The sequence below is a fragment of the Nilaparvata lugens genome, chromosome 6, assembly GCF_014356525.2.
Source record: "Nilaparvata lugens isolate BPH chromosome 6, ASM1435652v1, whole genome shotgun sequence".
NCBI classification, from domain to species: Eukaryota; Metazoa; Arthropoda; class Insecta; order Hemiptera; family Delphacidae; genus Nilaparvata; species Nilaparvata lugens.
In genome coordinates, this window is record NC_052509.1 from 15,385,188 (window position 1) to 15,401,820 (window position 16,633).

The 16,633-nt window shown below is 32.1% G+C and overlaps 2 protein-coding genes across 4 annotated transcripts in view; both read right to left on the reverse strand.

The window, feature by feature from the left end:
* Positions 1-604: 604 nt before the first annotated feature.
* LOC120351812 (importin-4-like) lies at positions 605-5,321 on the reverse strand (the record flags this gene model as incomplete). The annotated part of the gene is given in 4 exon segments (XM_039430220.1): positions 605-796; positions 1,768-1,942; positions 3,208-3,380; positions 5,119-5,321. Coding segments are annotated over 4 exon segments (594 nt in total), but the record flags the coding sequence as incomplete, so codon positions are not given.
* A 3,195-nt stretch (positions 5,322-8,516) lies between these two features.
* Positions 8,517-16,633, reverse strand: part of LOC111044153 (importin-4) — a 29,866-nt gene continuing 21,749 nt past the window's right edge. The window contains exons 9-13 of one of the 3 annotated variants that reach the window (XM_039430217.1): positions 11,965-12,029; positions 11,052-11,198; positions 10,111-10,254; positions 9,382-9,606; positions 8,517-8,792 (exon numbers count right to left, since the gene is read on the reverse strand). The gene's annotated coding sequence lies outside the window, so the exon portion shown is untranslated. Of the gene's footprint in view, positions 8,793-9,381; positions 9,607-10,109; positions 10,255-11,051; positions 11,199-11,964; positions 12,030-16,633 lie in introns of those variants that run through there. The other 2 variants (XM_039430219.1, XM_039430218.1) reach the window with 2 other exon arrangements.

The following is a 16,633-nucleotide window of genomic DNA, read 5'->3' on the forward strand; positions in this document are numbered from 1 at the left end:
AGTTACAACAACACCTGACAAACCAAAGTTGAAGGACATATCAGGCTATGTCACAGCTGTGTATGACAAAAACTGGTGGCTTGGTTACATTTTAGAAAAAAATGAAGAACTTGATGAAGTGAAAATAACTTTCCTACATCCATGTGGACCAGCAAAATCATTCTCCTATCCTAAACATGCGGATGTCTTGTGGGTATCAGTCGCGGATGTTCTTTACAAGGTGAATCCATCTACTCCAACTGGAAGAACATATAGTCTGATAGAAAATGACGCTATAAATGATAGAAAATGGTGCTGTCCTGCAGAAGCCAGCATAACTATATTTTTTGTCCATCTATGTTTAACTAATTACTAAATAACGAATTAATTAACTAATTCTTGGAAACTACTATTTACAGGAAGGTTCATTCACGTGTGCGTGACTTTTCAATCTCTCTGTATAAATAATAATCGAAAGGGGTTATAAACTTTTCACGGATGAAACGTGGTATATGATTTTATAACATTAGCCTAAACAGTGAAAAATGTTCACAAGAAATACTGAAGAAGCGCTGCTTCCTTGTTGCAGTTCCATATGACTAATAAGAAAAGAAAGAATTGTTACTTGATCATGTTGTACAGGAGGAGCGAAGTGGGCCAGGCAGACCAGAGTTAGATGGGCGAGCGGGCTTGCCGAGATGTCTGGCATGCGCAGAGTCTGCACTAGCATTTGGCTGAAGTACAAGGCAACCGGGTATTGCTCCATGAACACATCAGGCACCACTTCCGCTAGAATGCTCAAGGCAAACAGGCCGAGCTAAACAAAAAACAAAACATCAATTATTATTATTCACTAATTAATTTTCGAAGGGATCCTTGATCATTTTCTGATTGGTACCCTTTTGAAGGATACTTGTTATTACAGTAAAATAATAATTCGATATTTTTAATACTATTATTATTATTATTATGAATAACAAGGCGAACAGGCGATCTGTGAAACAAAATAACAAACAAAACAAAAGATTTTCATTTTCCATAAATTAAACTATGGTTATATATTTTGAAAAACTACTTTGATATTTATATTTGGATGATAATATTATACAAAATGAAAGTGAGAAAAAATTGCACATATTTGACTGATGAGTTGAATGAGTAGATTAGCAATGGGACATTAAATGAGAAACAATATAGGACTGATTACAATGTAGAACAATTGAAATCTTTTATAGAGTATGCAGTTCAATTCAATTTATTGTAGTTTCTAGAGTTGAACTTTTATCTAGAACTGAAAAAGTGATACATAAACTTGTAAAAATTTTGATATCAGACTGTTGACAATGAATCCCAGATGCGATTCGAAAGCATGCTCGTCAGTGATTAAATATTTCATATTTTTTCACAATTCATAATTATAGTCTGCAAGTCGTCATTCTAGTGTCAAAACTTGATGAAACATTAATAGCAGGTTCGTAATGGATAAAGAAATTCAAGAATAACATTTAAATTTAAATGCTTTTCCAATTAAGTCACTAAAAAGTGAAATAAACTTAGAAATGTACTATGATCGAAATAATATTCAATTTTGAATGCATTAGTTAAGCTGTTTTCAAAATTTTACTGATTAATGAATGCAATAATTCAGCTCTTGAGAGCTGAAAAAAGAGATTGAGTTTTATTCTATTTTGATCGATCTACATAATTCAGTTTCTAATCCAACTTAATTTTAATTTGTAGTTGATATCAACTATACACTTATCAATTTAATGACGAGGAAAATCTTACCAATTTTTCCTCCATTACACTGCTATTGACCCACATTTTCAAGCACTCCATCATCTCTGGCCAACCCAATTTACCGGACTCTAGTTTCATTATTGTTCCAATCAGTTGAACGATCGCGTTCTTCACCACTTTCTCCTGCTCCTTGACATACACTTGTATCAAACCTTCTTTGATGCTGGAAAATACAAAATTATTAATTGTGAATAGTTAGGTTTAACATTTGAGTTTATGATGGAGTGGGTAAGCAATAAATGTGATAAATTTCAATAGATGAACAATACTGAAAGTTGCTTTAATATACCGTGAACACAATGTGTAAAATCTTATCTGTATCTTCAACAGAGAAAATATGTAAATATATCATATAGTTTTTAGAAACTTTGATAAAGATCATATCAGTTTGTATTACTTTAAAATTGTTATTCTTTTAAATGAATCACTCTTTCATTATGACATGAGATGTAAAAAAAAAACCTTGAGCTTAAGAAAAAGACCAGCATTTCACAAAACCTTCTGTAGCAGACTTGGAAAAAAATCACCAACCCAATCAGTGGCATATTTCTTTAATCTGATGATGGTGAATATGAACTGTAGCTATTTATTGCTTGAACAAATCCTTTTAGAACAGAATGTAGGGGCATTTACATTTAATACCTCCTTTGATAACTTCTACTTCATCCATTACCCACAATCGTGGGATTGATGGAATCATAAAATTCAATTTCAATACACGTAATTACACACACACACACACACACAATTAATCATAGTTTGATATAAACTACTCTTGTATTTAAAAAAAAACACATTTTTATCTGATTCATTTTGATCTGAACTATTCAGATGGCGTGTGATCGGTGAAGGCGTCTCCGGGGACATCGAACAGCTCACGGTGCCTGTTGTTGTGGTATTGAATGTCACTACCTTAGACCAGTTATAGAATAGACACGCTGGGAAGTCTAGCCTCTGAAGCCAACATCTACTGCCATATCTCCAAATCGTGACGTCATCATCGGATAGAAAACTTTCAGATTGTGTTTATTTCAGAAGGATGTAAATTATTATTCATTAAAATAGTAAACTCCAGCTGCGCTCCCGCTGAAATAGACACAATCTGCTATGGAAAACAATGTAAACAAACTCTACAGAAAAGTTTTCTATCTGATGCTGACGTCACGATTTGGAGATATGGCAGTAGATGTTGGCTTCATCGACTTTCAGTATGAATATACAATGGGCCGTGTCTATTCTATAACTGGTCTAAGGTCACTACGGACAGTCAGAGTATAATATATGCACTAAAGGCTGTCAGCAGTACTTGTACATAAATATTATTACATTGTCGAGCAAAGTCCATCAATTTACGAAAAATGACTACTCTCCGGTCATCAGAAAGATGCAGGAAAACATAGTACAAATAAGATTTTTTGGAAGACTCACCCAGCTTTTGCTTCAGCACTGAGTCTGGTCCAATGCTGTGATTTAGATAGCCTTTTTCGGAGAAGAACAGCTGCATATTGTCGAACTTGTGGATTGCTCGAAGATACAAGAACGTTACACAGTGAAGATATAACTCCGGGATCCTTGAAGGCCTCACGAAGTTCTTTTGTTCCCTTGAAAATAAAATATTCAAATTATTGTAGTAGAATATATTAAATTAATAATGTGTAGATTACTCATTCACGTACAATTATTGAAAGAATTGATAAACAAATTATCTAATACTATATTCTATAGTAGCCTATATAGTTGAGACTACATCAATATTATAAACGTTAACATACTTCAACAGAACTCATTTATAAGTTTAAAACTTGCTACTAAGGGTATGACTACATTGGATGCTCGTAGGGGTTCAAGTCACAAGTAGACGAATTTTAGTTATAATTTAAGTAATGACACCATTCTGGAGTTGTCTGCAGTCATGCGCATCAGTTGCTCTGCTATTATTCTGTACTAATAGGTAACCCGCGCTCCGCAAGCACCTAATTAGAAGCTTGACAAACTGAATACTTGACCTAATGAAATCTTGAAGTCAGTACAGTAGTTCAGACGTGATGATACAACATTCGTGAATTTCCTATCCCCTACGTGTATAAGCCAATTCTTTCCTTCATTATATTATAGATTATCGATGTGTACAGGCAACCAAACGGTGACATTCATGTTTTTTCTTTACTTGGAGGATTGTCTCGTGTAACTGAACTCTCTACAGTGCTTACATATCATCATGGGAGGTAACTTTAATATCCACTTAGAGGAAAATAGCCCAGCAGTCAATTCTCTGGTACATTGAAGAGTTTTGATCTATTAATTGGAAACTGGAGACCTACAAGGGAACCTATCATTGCCACTAGCTTGAGCTCTTGGAACTAGTGTTAAAGTAGTTGAGCCTGTGATTGCTGGCCATCAGGCCTTAATTATGAAGGTTGTCAACTTGTCCAGGGGAGATGTAATTGAGCCAACGTGGGCTGGTATCAACCCTGAGTCTCCCACTCTTTACCTCTGCTTTTCAAAGGATTGACTGGGAATACCTGAGCACACCTCCGAATCCAAATGTAGCTCTCAGTGAGTTTTCGGTGTCTTAACTCACTGTTTTTCCCCTCCACCTGAGAGGTCATCAGGTGTCTTGACAATATTACCATGAAAATCAGACTTTAGAATTATTTATAATGAATCAGCTGCCCAGTGGATTATTGACGCATGCAATTAATGTTTCAATGTAAAAAACTTGGTAAAATATTAGCTGTGGTGTGGACTATTCATTGCATACAATGACGCATGTAATTAATAACTGAAAGTAAACATTGTATCTTCTCTCGACCTTTCTCTGCTTTCAACTTAAGCTAACCTGTTGCCAGTACTTCTTGAAGGAGACTAGCTTTTGATGTTAGAATTTATTGATACACCAACTCAAACAGCCATTAGCCGTTTTTACACCGATATCTCGCCGACACGACATACAGACAGGATTTACTCTCATGGACAATAAAAATGAGGCTGTGGTTTATAACTGTGCGAGGCCTACTGTTCACAGAACGACTAGTATTTCAAACCCACACGGTATGATCAAAACAATATTTCTAAAGATGAAGGTAAATCAAAAACTTGTTCAGTATTGTAGCCTACCTACAGTTAATAATCATAACCTCAAAATTATTTAACAACTTGTTGCTGACAAGACATTTTAAATATATTTTTAAATTCATCGTTATACTAGTAAAAATTTAATAGAGTGGTCAATAATTAAAAGTATTTATTATAATAAATCAAGCAATTCAAAATGTCAAGCCATGTGCTAGCCGGAAGACTGTAATGAGTAATAGTAAGTTAGTAAGATTGAAACGTTACCTCTTGAATGCTATTGTTATCAGCAACAAGCAATTTTTCGAGGATACTCTCCATTTTTCAATGAATCATATGAGTCAAAATAATGAAAAATTATTTTAATCTTGAAAATTTAATAACCAACTAATTATTTGCCATAATATTATCACAGAATATCTGAACCTGAAACGGATTCACCTGTAGTTACAGCTGATTGCTGAGTGGCTGAGCCACTGAATTTGGCAAATGTGCATACCGAGAAGACCACTGGTTGGCGATGATTTTGGGAAGACAACTAGGGGCCATCTCGTGGTGCGCTAAAAAAATAACAAAGCCCTTTCGATTTTTATTTGTAATATTTCAAACATTTTATCGATGACAGTATGAGATTTATTGTGGAACTTTATTATTAATTGATATCACCAATCGAATAAATAATTGGGTTGATACTTAAGAGATTTTCTTTACGCATTTTATCTGAACACACCTCTTTTCAAAAAGTCGATTCTAGGTCGTGAAGAGTGACCAAAAGATGGTCTTTTTGAAAACCTTATCTATTATTAATAAAGAGATAACCTTATCTATTATTAATGAAGATAAGGCTGAGGTGGACCCCCTGTTTATGTCAGTTGATAGTGCTGATAAATAACTATACAGAGTATGAATTTGAAAAAATCGGTCAAGTCATTTTGAGAAAATCGTGTTAGAAATTTAACAACATCCATTTTTCTCAAGAATATTACGGAGCTTCTGCAATTTTCCCATAAATGAGACTTATGTCAGTTGATAGGGTTTACAAATAGCTATCCATGGTATAAATTTGATGAGAATCTTTAGAGCCGTTTTGAATATAATTTCAAAAAACCCGTGAAAAACATATTTTTTTAGTCTTTTTCCGCCATTTTGAATTGAATTTTATTAATTTTTTTATTGTCGGATCCTCATGGTATAAGGACCTTAAGTTTAAAATTCAAGACAATCGGTTAATTAGGAATGGAGTTATCGTGTTACCAGATCATTTTTCAACATTTTAGTAGTTCCTCAAAGTACATTTTTCAAACAACTGATTCATCTACCACTCACTCGAGCGATTTCTACTTTTCAGAAAGCATTGTGTTCAGACATTACGTGCTCAGAATCAGTCTTTTGACGTCAGTAAAATATTGTAAGGTTCCCTAGCCTGCGTCTCATAAACCCGCTTGAATTCAAACAACTTCTCATAAATGCCAAGTTTTTCAGATTGATAAAAACTTTTTTAATCCTGATTTATTAATGGGAGTAGAAGTAGGCGATTCATATTTTCGTGAATATAATTTTCTATCCGCCTATCCTTATACATCGGCTTTATCATCCAGAATTGAGAACAGCTCGCATGCATCCTTCATTATGTTGAGCTTGATTGCTCCCGTCAAATACAAAGAAAGACATAAAAAGGGGGTGTACTTGCAATTTATATTGTAGTTCTGTTTTTTTTTTTTAATATATCATTTGGATACATGAGAGAAGTCCAGAACAAAATTCTTCATGCAAAATTTCCTAGTGCTATATTCAGAATAGCCCAAAAACCTCGTATTTTCGGTTCATTTCCAGCTACGTATTTCCGCCAAATCCAGTGATCGGACAGAAAGATTTGCTCTCGCCTTTTCTAAGATTATGAAATTCTATATAAAATGAGATCATTCGGAACTATCTATCTCCAATGAGTAATGATTTTTAAAAAATGAGTGAAATTTCAATAATAAAAAAACAATTTTGATGATATTTAGTATTTAATCAACAATATATCCCGATTGTTACAATCTAGATGTAAAATTCAAAATCCCTCTGGGCGTAATTTTGTGCCCTATAATCTGAGATCAGGTAGAGCGCTCTATCTCATATAGATTTCCAGGTACACCTGACAACAATGCTCCTTGTATTGTGAAAAACACCTAATTTTTAGCCTTCAACCATCATCACCATCTATATTGTCCTCACAGTGATATTTTGCACAATGATATATAAGTTCATGAGATTATGTTCTATGAGAATCACCCGTTAGATGCACTTCATTTCAGTATTTCCAAGTGGAAGAGGCGCGCTTAAGGACACCTCAAGGATAAAAATGATTAATTATTGTTTTAAAGAACTGGACTAAAATGCAATAACTCTTATAACTTGAAAAATAAACAATAATTATGGAAAAGTTCCGCAATATAAATTCTCATCCAACCAATCTTATCCTAATAAAGAATATTACAACTTCAAGCTAGTTGGTTAATATAAAAAATTTCGAGGACTAATATTGATAAGTCAACACAGCTCAGTTAACTAGAAACAAGTTCATGAGATTATGTTCTATGAGAATCACCTGTTAGATGCACTTCGTTTCAGTATTTCCTAGTGAAGAGGCGCTCTTAAGGACGCCTCCACTGCCATCCACTGAAATTAGGAAAAAGCAGAAGGCCCTAGACAGAATCCTGTGGGGTACTCAACAGTCATGACAATCTCTAATCTGTGAATGCATGCCATTGGCCAGCACTGCCTGTCTGACCACCCCCCCCCACATTATACTTCTCATAATGAGAAGTATTATGTTTTAAATAGGTAAACCGAGAAAAAGCAGAAAAACATCTATTTCGGGCATCTTCAGCAAAATTTTGAAGCCACGAGCTCCTGACACAGAATTTCTAAAACAGAAAATATTTGTACCAAATTTAACATTTGCTTTTGATAAAGCTAAGAAAGCGCTGGAGAACCGCCAATCTTTGGCGTAATTTTGAAGACTTCTAAAGACAATTTCTAGATCGTAACTAAACTTCTGTACCAAATTTGAATATTTTCTGTCAATTAGTTCTTGAAGAAGCTAATAAAACCGCTGATCTTGGGCGTTACAGTACTTCCCGTACGGAAATTCCTCCAATGCATTTTTAGACCTAAGCTGAGCCTTTGAACCAAATTTGGCATTTTATGTCAATAATTTAGTTCTTGAAGAAGCTGAGAGAACGCAGAAAAACGCTGATTTAGGAAGTATGTTTGGCTTCATTTCCAAGCACTCTTAATAACTTCAGAGCTAAGGTCGAAATCCGTTTGTTGATTTAGATCCACTTTTACTCGAATATCTGAAAATCAGTTACTCGTATAAAATATTGGGAGGGGGCGCGTACTTGTAGGGCATTGCTTTTACCAAGAGTTTGATTTTTTAATATGAACCATAGAATAAGGATAGTACCAATGTTTTCTCTATGGTAGTAAAAATTACTGACAGCATTTAGCCTCTAAAATATTGTAAAAGAAATAGTGTAAACAATTCCATGTAGAATAATAGCAATAGAATAAACGTACAATTAAATTAACAAAACGTTGGTCTTCATATTATGAGATATACCAGGTATTTGACTTTTTACGATGTGGAAGGAAATCTTGAAAGAATAAGTGCAGTATGATAAAAAATAAATTAGTTTATTTAGGTTTTATTAAAAAAAGAGTAAGTTAGCGTACAATTTTAAAGATAAAAATAAATATCGATAGGGTAATAATACATATATAATGTTTGGAAAGGTATTATTATTATTATTATTTTCAAAATTATACATTCAAAGCTAATAACTTATAAAAATCAATTTCGCAATGGAATCAAGATTGAATCTTCTCACCATCGGTTACGATCTTGTAACTCGATCTGCAAGCTCTGTTACTACCTTTTGATTTTCCAAATTCTGAAAAAAGATTGGAGAAAATAATTCTGAATTCCTAAACAATAAATCTAATGACAAACATTATTAGAATTATATTTATAATAGTGAATAATTATTTGTAATTAAACTAAAATACAAATTCATCAATGCTTAATGAAACGTCTTAAATATTATTAAATAAATAAAAGGTTTCTAAATACAGGTAACCGAAACAAGAACAGTGTAATATAAAAACAGAATAAAATTATGGTGTATCAGAATTAAATTCTATATTTTTTGTTGATTATGACTATTTTCTCCAGATTGAAGAAATTTATTTTATACAGTTTGAGTTGTGTACATAATACACAAACTCAAAAGAAATATGATCATGATTGCTAATGAATATAGGATTTTAATAAACTGGTTTGATCTCCAGGATAGTTTGGGTTTTGATAATGCATTTATATTTATATGCTCATCAATAATAAATTGTGAAATCTACGAGGAATTTTTGTCAAACTGAGCTTCTCACACCTGAGGGTTATAAATTAATAAGGTTTTACTAATTAATATAAACATACACATTTTATTACTTCAATTAGATGATATTTGATAGGATAAATAATACCTTTTCAATTCTGGAACAAGAAGATCGAAGAGTTTTGATGTTTTGGGAAATTCGTACATTATTTTGTTTGTTCGATAGTTCGATAGCAGCCTTATCCGGCGATGTGTTATTCAGATTGCTTTCTAGATTACTTTGAAATCCAATTTCCCATTTCTGGATAGAATCCTGTAGATTTTGTTGCATTTGCAGAAGCGATGGAACATTGTATTCAAGTGCACTTTGTTCCTGAAACATTTCCACAATGTAGTTACAGACTTGAGAACTTGAGGTTATTGAAGTAAAAGGCAACAATTGCCACCTTTATATTTAATCGGAGTTCTTCGAACTATTCATTCAAGAGTTGATGCTTCTAAGTTTTCTTAGTAATTTCATTTAAAACATATTGGATACTTCAATTGAAGTTATTCTATCATGAATTTGGTTATTGTATGTTACAATAATTATTATACTGTGTAATCGTATCAACAGTTCTGGATCAAATATATTTTTTATAGTTTTTATAAACAAATAATTTATTGAATAAAACTGAAATGGAATTTATTATACTTTTAAAGTATACGGTCGAACATAAATTAATTTCTTCCCTGTTAAAATGAAACAAATTGTTGAATTTATTTCAATTCTCTAGAAAATATTGAATAAAAATAATTTAAGAAATTAACACAACATTATACCAGCATTTTGGTCGATTATTTTCTGGGTTTGGAAAGTAGGCCAGTGAAAACTTACATCTTCAGTACTTGATAGTTCCCGGTCCTTGTAATGTTCAAGTTTCAATTTGGTATTTTGTATATGACAATCAAGGGTGGCGGAGTCACAATGGTTGAGTTGTTGCTCCTGACCAGTTTCTCTGGGTAAGAAACTTAGAAATTCCTGGAATGGAAACTCAAACTTTGTAATATCCTGGATAGATAATGAATAATGGTATATGAGATTCGCCTGAGCCATACTTACATATCCATTGTTTACTTCATAAAAAGTGTGATACAAGAGAAAAAAATATTTATATGGACAAACTTATTTTGAGATTTTGCAACGTTGAGAACAGAAGGTGCTCAATAACCTCATTTTAAAAACTTAAAGACTTCTTTTCCATGCAATAGTGCAGATTCCTTTCCTATAGAGCCTCCTAGTTTTTAGAGATTTATTCAAGCTATTGTACATTTTAATAACAAATTGTAGAAATAATTTCACCGTCAATAATAATTATTATTTCACCATGGAAAACATTATTGCATTATATGCAATATTATTGCATATATTATTATTGATATTATCAAACAGTCTGTTTCTTTTGAATTATTATTTTCTTTATTTACTGTAAAATAAAACTTAATTCTTACATCTGTGAATTGGTGGGTCAAATTAATAAAACCTGGCAATCGCTAACTTGAAGTAATTTTTAAGCAAATGCTAGGATTCGGTTGAATAAAGCTGGCTAGCACTAACTAGGCCTAGGTGAAAATAGGAATTTTCTGGATGACCTGGCAATTGCTTGAGAACGAATTGAATAAAAACAAACTTCTAATTTCATTCTATTTAGGTATTGCTAAAGAGATTCTCTGATATGTCGTGGGGCTATCATGTTGTACAGCTCATGTGGACAAAAAAAGTTGAGTTCCTGTTTGAGGATTTTTATTTCTAAACAAACTACAAAATTTCTTACTTACATCCAGAAGTGGATTTTTAAAGAACATGTTCACTTTCACGATATCATTTTCCAGTTCATTTGAAAAGTTCTCGTAATTCATGATCAACTTGATTCCTTCAATAATCTTCTCCCAAATCGAACATTGGTTTTCAAGAGACATTTTACCCTGGGAAAGAAGTAAATTATGAGAGAATTCAATCGAGACATAAAAACTATAAATTCAATATTTATTACAGGATACAAAAATAAGCATGATAAACATAATTGATGAGACAAGTTCATTCATTTTAGAAAGTTACAAGATCTTCAATATTAACAAAAAAATCAAAAGAACAAATGAGAACTATCTAAGTACAAAGTATGCACTTTTGTACTTGTACTTGAGTGAAAAATGTGTAATTAAAAAAAGTTTTTCTATCTAATTTATCACTAAAAATTAGAGAATCAACAACTATAATTAATTTACCATAGTAAAATAAAAAATCTTCGACTAGAGGTTTTCTCTGGTAGCTTAATAATTATCACTTTCGCCTTTTAGTGAAGGCGGCTGGCTTGTGTGGACCAAGCCAAAAGACCAACACAAAAATAGCCCTTAACAAAATGTATATTTTCGGTCGAGACCATTTTGAGATCTACCTTCAGCCGGACTGGTGGTGGAAAATATGAAATTGGTTATAGGATATTCTGAGTTGGTATCATTATTTGGTCTACAAGTGAGAGATCGGCTTCCTGTCGTTCTAAATACCGATCTCTATGTATAGATTTCAAATTACATTGTCCGACATGCATACGAACATTAGTAAAAGTTTTCTCTTCCTACTTCATCATTTCTATGAACTTGGAAAAATTCCATGACTATTTATGTTTTGGAAACAATACTTGGTCATCGGTTTCCTAATTGACAAAAATGATAAGATGTGTACGCTACTTACAATAATGAAAGGTCTTGAGTTTTCTTGATTAGTGAACCCGTATGAGACACACAAGTTTTGTAAAGCTGAAACAAGATTGTCACTGGATCAGACACATAATTATATCATTATACATATCAAATATAACTATTCTAATTTAATACTATCTTAAATTTATTGATAAGGCAATTTAATTTAAGAAACATCATTTTTGGAAAATTGCATGCATAGATGAGCGGTTTCAAGCTTTGGAAGCTTGGAGAGGACCAATGTACCTAGAATACAAGGTAGTGGCCACGAAAAGATGCGCAGTAACAAATCCAAACCAGCTGGTCGGTGTGACGTCATTGGTGCTCTAAAAGTCTATTCTTCCAATCTTTTCAATGTTAAATTGAGCAACTTTGTAAGTGATTTTCTCAAAAAGTACATGATTTTCAAGTCCCATCGACATCCCCTACGATTTATACAATATTTATCTTCAATTTTCGTAGAAATTCAATACTTTTGGACGGCTAGATCTTTCAGAATGATCGATTTTGTAAGAGCCTGCACATCGAATACCTGTTGCTCTCTTATTGAAAAGTTAACATGCTTTCCCTGGCTCTTTTGTAATTCAATTACTCAATGCTAATGGATTTGATAAATGGATCATTGAATAAGAAATTAAAAACGTAAAAACATTAATTAAAGTATAATATTATTTCTCTCAAAATCCTGGATAGATTGTCTGCGTAGCCTACTGTATATTACATAGAATCAGTAGAAGTACTGATATAGAATCGGTAGGGTTTTCTACTGGAGGTTTTTTATTCATAGTTTTAATATCCCAACAATTATAAAGTTGAAAAAATATACTAAATGTATTTCACCTAGTAATACTTTGAATGATAATATAGGCATATACTTTGAATTGCACTCTTAATTCAGGAAAAAATGATATAGCCTACTCATATCCAAATACTTTAACGTGGTGATAGTTGTGAGTTACGATCATATAAAATATTTATTTTTATTTTTCTCGAGCAACTTTATTGTAAGTCTTTTTCTAAAAAAATACATAACTTTCAAGTCCCATCGACATCTCCTACGATTTATACCACATTAATCTTCCATTTTTTTGAAGGGCATAAAGTAAGGGCATACCGGTTGGAGATAGAGAACTCTCATATTTTGATACTACGAGAAGGGATAGGCCTACTCGTAGAAGGAATGAATAGATTTAATTTGGCAACATTTGAAAATATGAATGGCTTCGAAGGTTTTCTACTAGAGGTTTTTTATTCATGGTTTATATTTCCCAACAATTATAAAGTTGAAAAAAATATACTGAATGTATTTCACCTAGTAATACTTTGAATGATAATATAGGCATATATTTTTTCAATCACTGTTTTATCATCATAATAATTAGGCTTGGCTTGAATACTTTAATAGTTATCCTGAGCTTTCTCGTTATTTATTACGTTGTACACATTCGAGCTGTTTCCGTTGTTCATTTCAACCAATATCTATACTTTTAAAATTGATTCTAATACCAATCTCAATGCAGAAGACATATAAAGGAAAAGCTAAGATTAATTTGATAAAAGTGAAATTAAGAGCGGTTGCAGAGAATGAAGGTTGTTAGTGATAGGGTTGTTAGTGGAAGGAGAATGTGGATGATCAATGGATGAAGATGGTAAGCGCACCACTTTCCTTCCTTATTCTTCAAATAAGTTGTTTATACTGCACCTACCACCTAAATAACACATGAAATTAATCTCAGCTATTGTTCACATTGAAGAATTTTGGGAACTATATAGCGTGTAGAGTGACACTCATAACTCTTATCCATGTATCTCATTTACCCAAAACATGTTATTTACCACTTTCATCCACTAAATCGCTTTATTACATCAATAATTTTTATAAATTTTTAACAGAAAAAGACTATCCATTTTTATGGTTACAGTAAACGATTCAAGTAAGATAAGATTGAAAAAACAATTTTGGAAATTTTTCATTCTTTCTAAAGCCTGCATTGTCTCAACGTCATTGGTAAAAAGATATTTGATGATTTTGTTTGTTATAAACAATCAATTGGATTGATCAACAATAATTTCAATTGAATTTTCGATAAAGTACTTTGGATTCAAAATTATTCCTACTCAGTGACCAAGGCACAATTTAGGAACATAATTTTTATTACATATACATCACTCACACTCTATGTGATAGAAAGCCCCAATATGGAACAAATAATGAGAGTATGGGGTGATAGTATAACACTCACATCATAAATGCATTATAAACTGAATAAATTGCAATTTGAAAAATATCTTGAAATATGCCCAACGGTATATCTCTCCGGTTAAAGGAAAATAATGTGGAGATTGAAAAGAATTGGAATTTACCACACATTATCCTGCTTTAAGTGTATGAGAGTTTAATTTCTAGAATAGAAATGCCTTCCGAGTTGGTTGAAGAGATTGTCATCCTTTCCTAGTCTTTCAAACATGCATTCAACCGATTACTTGTCTTATAGAATCATCAAGTTTATTAGAAGGAATATATTGTGGGATACTGATAGTATAAATTCATATTCATACGTATACTTTTCAATTTATAATTCATTTTCATTAAATACATTATTATTGGATCATGACGAGTTGGTTTTTTCTTTCACAAATGAATAAAGAATGAGAGTTTTACAATAAGATAACAAGTATTACTTAAGAATTCCTCTTACAAATAGTAAATGAGAAATGTGTATTTTACAGTACGAGAGCAAGTATCCCATACAATTCTCAACTATTGAGAATTCCCCACGCGGTATGCATGGTTTAATATATATTCGCCCTTATATTTCATTGCAGTTTCCAATTAGAGAGATTCAACCAGAAAACTATTTCCTGATCAAGTATGTGAAAGCCATAATTTACCTGAAAAAAGAGATCTTCCTAAGGAATTAGGCAAAATATTCTATTGATTCTACATGTAATATACCACAGACAAGATAAGGGATTGTGAGAGAAATAATATTATAGTACAATCAATGCTTTCACTCTTTTAATTCCTTACTAAAAGATCAATTTATCAAATTCATTAGCATTTAGTAATCAAATTACTAAAGAGCCAGGCAAAGCATGTTAATTTTCAAAAAGAGAGCAACAGGTATTCGATGTGCAGGCTCTTACAAAATCGATCATTCTGAAAGATCCAGCCGTCCAAAAGTATTGAATTTCTACAAAAATTGAAGATAAATATTATATGAATCGTAGGATATGTCAATGGGACTTGAAAGTTATATACTTTTTGAGAAAAAGACTTACAAAGTTCCTCAATTTAACATTGAAAAGATAGGAAGAATAGATATTTAGAGCACCAATGACGACACACCGATCATCTGACTGATCATTAAAAGATCGAGATGCGCGTGGCCCGTGGCCAGTACCTTGTATTCTAGGTACCTTGATCCAAACCGATAAATTTGATTCACATACAGAAATCAACGGAAAATGTAACCAATTCCTGTGTCAAATGGTAGTCCTAAGAATATTTATTAATGTAAGTAGCAATTTCATCAATCAAAATGTAGAGTGATTAATTGATTAGAGTTTAGAAATCTTAATAAATATGCCAGGTCCTAATATTCATGATTTTACACATATCTAGTTCCATAGCCTGTATACCTATTTCCTCGAATTGCCTCAATTGAATTGAGCAGAGTATGAAGTTTTCATCAAGAGAATTTCGAGTGAATGGGTGATTCAACCAAATATTTATGTTAGAGATATAGAATTGAAAATTGTTTCAACCGTACCAAATTAATTTTTTCATACCGTACATTTCTTCGAATTCTCTCATGATAACACGAAAAATTGCCACCTTTTGTACACAATTGAAAGAAAATTTAATAATACTCTACATGGAGCTATCTAGCAGTAACCTGATTGGAAGTTACTTACGGCAATCACTTACAGTAAATTATTTATTTAACAATGATGCAAACACATATTCATAAAATGATTGGGAATGAAAAACAGGCTTTTTATTGCCTTTACTATTCCATTCCCAAATTTCGATTGAAAACTGGTCAAAAAAAATATTGAAGAAAACTGAAATAAGATTATATATTTATTGAAGAAAGCTGAAATAAGGTTATTTAACAAGTAAACTTTAATAACATTCAAAAGCTTAAAGTTTCCATCAAATGCATGATAGATAAATGAAAATTCAATTTTTGAAGCCTTGATATATTTCTTTCATCTTCAAATAACTTCAACTCATCCCATTAGTTCACAAATATTAAAGAAAACTGAAATAAGATTATTATACTTTAATATTATTTAATTTTAAGGTAATTCATTTATTGAAGAAAACTGAATTAAGATAATTTAACAAGTATAGTTGAAAACTTACTGTCCAGTATCTCAGACTCTCTTTTCGAGGTAGAATTCAACATAGATTCCAGCTTATCGTCCACTTGCGCGAATAATATTTTTAGGAGCTGAATCCGGTGAGATTCTTCACAAAAAATATAATTGTGGAGTTCTTCATAAGTTCTTGCCTCTAATAAGAACAATGACAAGTTGGGTATTCCAGACATTGACTTTAATTGATCAATAACTTTATGGCCTTTGTCAGTACTTGATTCAGTCATATTTATGTAGAACTGAAAATAAAATGAATATGGATTTAATAAAATGGA